We start from the raw sequence: 4,319 nt of genomic DNA, 5'->3' as shown, positions 1-4,319 counted from the left end.
TTTAGCTTACAGCGGAAACAGGACAAGTTCTCTTGCCGCAGTCATTACACATTTTCCTTAGCTTGTTGACCCGTAATGAAAAACTATAAAAATTGAAGACTAACATGACGAATTAACCATTTACCATTATATTTTTGCCATTTTGTTTTATCACAAATTATTAAATGACTGCACAGTGCACGCATCACGGTAGTCGGTACACAGATAGCCAATAGTCAGTGTTGCCGTTCTACCAAATTAGAAGTCCCTAGTAATATGAAAAAATCCGCTAGATATTGGTAAATATATTTTTAAAAAATCCGCTAGAAGTCGCTAAATCGTATCGCACACGCTCAAGTCTATTTTTGAAGTCCGCGCCTCATAACTTGGGGTTTTAGAGGGGGCCGATCGTCCAATTTTGGCAAATATTTTCAATTTTCGCAAAAAAAAACTAATCCATAATATTTATTCAAAAAATCACAATAAATGTTCTGGATAATAAAATCTGAAACTGTTACATATACTAACAATTACATAATTTATTTTTATATTTCAAAATCACAACATGTCAACCGGATATTCAGTATCAGTGGAAGTGGAGGCTTCTCCAATGCCTACACCAGCTTCTTTGGGCATTGGTTTTCCCACTTGATTAATTACTTCATCTGGTAGATCGTATCGATCTTTATTTTTATTTTTTAGTTGGTTTCTAATAAGTAGAATGGAGTTTAAAGTTTGTTCTGAAATTCTTCCTTCGCAAAGATTGTTATGGAAGTGATCATGATTGAGGTGATCTTTTATTTTAAGGTTGATAAAATCTTTGTCTGTTGTTGCCGTAGTTGGCAATATGATTCTTTTTGGCATACGGGACGCAGCAATGCCATTAAAAAACTTAACAGCTTTACGGAGTTGGCTTTTTCGCTTTCAAATATTTTTATGGTTTGTTATACTTCACCCAAAATGCTTTTCAAAAAGACCATCATCATTAAGTAGAGAAAAAAAGTTTGTGAACGAGACAAATTTTGGGGTTGCTATTTGAGGATATTTTATGCCAGAACGGATGTTTAAGGTTGTTCAGGTGTAGTGGTGGTCTTAAAAAACACATTATTTTCCAATTTTTTTTCAAGAAAAAGTCGCATATGCGACGGCTCAAAATCCGCTAGAAGTCTCTAAATATTTTTTTGTCGCTAACTCATTTTTTTTTGCCGCTAACCACACGTGAAAACCGCTAGATCTAGCGACAAAGTCTCTAGAACTGCAACACTGCCAATAGTCCATAGTCGGCTGTTTGCACCCCATAACCATAGTCTGCAGTCCACAGTGTATAATTATGTAATGTTACGATAGAGTCTGGCTGACGAAAGTAGATACTGGATTTTTTTGCAAACGTTTCATATGACAACACTAAAGTGTTCCTATCATCGGATATTTACCCTACAAATTGGGGTATTTTAAGCAGAAAGTACTTAGGAACAATTAATTCCAAAAAGGCATTTTCAAAACAAACTTATTTTAAACATTTTATAGATTCAGTTTTAAAAATTCGTACGTGAGCTAAACTTGTATTCATCGAAAATAAGTATCGTATGTACGTGTTGGGGATCATTTGAAGAGCAACACTAAGCCTTAAGTTGGTCTAATAAATAGCTTAATTAATTTCGTACACTATTTACTGGAGAAAAACTTGGCAAAATTATTTTAAAGAAATTAATTTTCGGCTGTTTTCCAAAAGATTCGGTAAAATCAGAATCAGTGTATGGTATCCCTATCTCTGACGCAACAAGATGGCGTGTTGTTGATGTTTCGTTGTGGTTGACTTGGTATAGTTTTGTTGTGATATATCCGTGTTAATGCTATAAAAATGAATTAAACTAAAAAGAGTGAAGTGCGAAAACTATTGTTTTGTATGATTTCGAAATATGAAGAGAAAAAGCTTGTGAAACAAGCCGTATTGCGAGAAAAACAGGATTGTTTACGTACTGTGACTGATTTTTTTGGTTAGTAAGGTCAAAATGTCTTGATATTTTTTTATTTTAAATAAGTACATATTAGTTTTAGTTACTTTATAAAATGTTATTGTTCTTTTACAGATAGTCTTGAGGATAATGCACGAAATGCTGAAGTAAAACAAGCAATTGAAAAAATCACAGATTTAGATCAAAAAGATATGATGAAATCGCAGAACCAGTACTTAGAAGAACTATCTTCACTCACCGGTAAGTTTTCACTCAACGTTAATCTTAGACTAGTTTTGTAATACTTCTGTATTTTCTATTATTTCTTAGTTATGAGACTCACGATAATTGACATTTTATTTTATTCTTTTTACAGATGTAAGTGTTATTACATTGAAGAGAATTAAAAAAGAAGGTGCGGTGAACGAAGGGGTCTGGAGGACTCCAGGTAAAAAAAACGACCTCACCCTTTAAAAGTGTCGAACTTAGATAGTTTCGATATGGATGTTATTCGTAATAAAATAAACGAATTTTACATTGTGAGGAAACAAGTACCAACATTAAGATCTTTGTTGGTAGAGTTAAAAGAAAGTATAGAATTTGGTGGATGTCGTGAAACTCTCCGTCGCATATTATTAGGCAACGGTTATGAATTTAAGAAAAATAAAAATGAACGTTCCTTATTAATTGAACGGTATGATATAGCTGCATGGAGAAATCGCTTTTTGCGTACCATTGCATCGAAACATGCAGAAGGCAAGCCAATAATCTACTTAGATGAAACTTATGTTAACAAAACCTATAAGTCTTAAAACTGTTGACAAGGTCCATCAACAAGTGGAATAATTGAAAATATATTGTCAGGAAAACGATATATTATTGTGCATGCAGGATCAGAGAAAAGCCCTGTTCCAAACTCATTGTTGGTATTTAGCACCAAATTGAAAATGTCCGACTACCACCATGACATGAATTCCACAAACTTTAACAAATGGCTTCAAGAAAAGCTTATGCCCAATTTGAATGAACCAAATGTAATTGTAATGGACAATGCATCATACCATTCTGTCATAATAAATGAAGGGCCCACATCTCAATGCTATAGAACTCATATGGAGTCTAGCAAAAAGAAATGTGGAAAGCAAAAATGTAAGCCAAACTCCAAAAGAGTTCGAGGATCTTATAAAACAATCTTTTGAGTGTATTACAGCAGATGATTGGAAAAAAATGACAGACCATGGCATTCATGTGGAAGACAAGTACAAAAGAAGAGACCATATAACTGAAAATAATCTAGAAAGCTTCATCATCAATTTAAGAGACAGCAGCGACTCCAGTGATTGTGACGATTCACTTCATGTTGAATTTTTAGATTCAGATTTTGATTATAGTGATTAAAAAACAGTATAAAAATATATGGTGTTGTTTTCTTTGATACATACTCACATAGATTTACAAATATTTAAAACTCATGATAATATTGATACTCATGATAGTGTTTGATAGCCTGTTTGTCCCTCTATATACGCCACAATGGAGTGACGTATCCGTGTGATAATAAAGAGTTAACAAGTGATATAAGCTACTTTTAATCTTGTCATAACGCGGACAAAATTTTGCAATTTTGTCCACTAGTAAAATAAAAATAAATGTCAAAGTATCAAAGTGAGTTGTTCCAACTTTCCTTTTTACTTTAGGGCTGCCATACTGATATTTTTTTAATTTGCCGCGCTTTTTCAGTATCAACTTTCATTAGACAGACTTTAATAAGATATATAAGAGAAAGAAAATTTTAAATTATTAAAAAGTAGAAAGGAAAGAAGTATGGACAAGTAAATAATGCTATCATGTTAATGATTTGCAAGGATACGTTGCCATTAAATACAGTTGAAAAAGAAGGTTTCACATACTTAATGAAAACAGCAGTGCCTTTATATAAGCTTCCTTCACGGCAGAGAATTACACAAATGATAGATGCCAAATATGATGTTCTTTCTTTGCAATTTAGAGAAAAGCTCTTAGAAGTACAGTCAATATGTTTAACTACGGATTTATGGACAGATACACATAATACTAGAAGCTACATGGGTTTAACTCAGGGGCGTAGACACCGTATTTGCCGTATCAATTATACGGGGCCACAGGGGCCCCCAAAGTGTGTAAGGAAAAAGAATAAAAACTTTCTAATTTTTCGAAATATTACAACCGGAGAAACTCCTATCTTCTTCAAGCGAAGAGATATTAAACGCTTCCAGAAAACTGTCTGCTAAATACAGTAAAGACATCTCACTTAATCTTTGTGACCAATTAAAGGCTCTAAAAACATGCTTAAATTCTGAAATTAAAAAAATTTATTCCATTAAAGAACTCATTGAATTATTGCTA

At 33.1% G+C, this 4,319-nt stretch overlaps 1 protein-coding gene across 2 annotated transcripts; it reads left to right on the top strand.

The window, feature by feature from the left end:
• The first annotated feature begins 1,721 nt into the window (after positions 1-1,721).
• LOC110995998 lies at positions 1,722-3,025 on the top strand. Of its 2 annotated transcripts, none has more exons than XR_006751044.1 (3): positions 1,722-1,980; positions 2,070-2,195; positions 2,311-3,025. XR_006751044.1 is itself a non-coding variant. In XM_045633794.1 (3 exons), the coding sequence occupies exons 1-3, from the start codon at positions 1,886-1,888 to the stop codon at positions 2,406-2,408; spliced, it is 315 nt and encodes a 104-aa protein (XP_045489750.1). In that variant the 5' UTR covers positions 1,722-1,885; the 3' UTR covers positions 2,409-3,025. The 2 variants fall into 2 exon arrangements, 1 of the variants encoding a protein (XP_045489750.1); XM_045633794.1 differs by having other exon boundaries at positions 1,722-1,976.
• The last annotated feature ends 1,294 nt before the right edge of the window (positions 3,026-4,319 follow it).

The sequence above is a fragment of the Pieris rapae genome, chromosome 24, assembly GCF_905147795.1.
Source record: "Pieris rapae chromosome 24, ilPieRapa1.1, whole genome shotgun sequence".
Taxonomy (NCBI): Eukaryota; Metazoa; Arthropoda; class Insecta; order Lepidoptera; family Pieridae; genus Pieris; species Pieris rapae.
Note: the sequence above shows the minus strand (reverse complement) of the source record. Positions and strands in the feature narration are given on the sequence as shown.

Coding starts and splice junctions, on each gene's coding strand:
- LOC110995998 (XM_045633794.1), top strand. CDS start 1,886: ATGATTTCGAAATATGAAGAGAAAAAGCTTGTGAAACAAGCCGTATTG. Junction 1,977..2,069: donor TACTGTGACTGATTTTTTTG/GTTAGTAAGGTC, acceptor GTTCTTTTACAG/ATAGTCTTGAGGATAATGCA. Junction 2,196..2,310: donor AGAACTATCTTCACTCACCG/GTAAGTTTTCAC, acceptor TTCTTTTTACAG/ATGTAAGTGTTATTACATTG.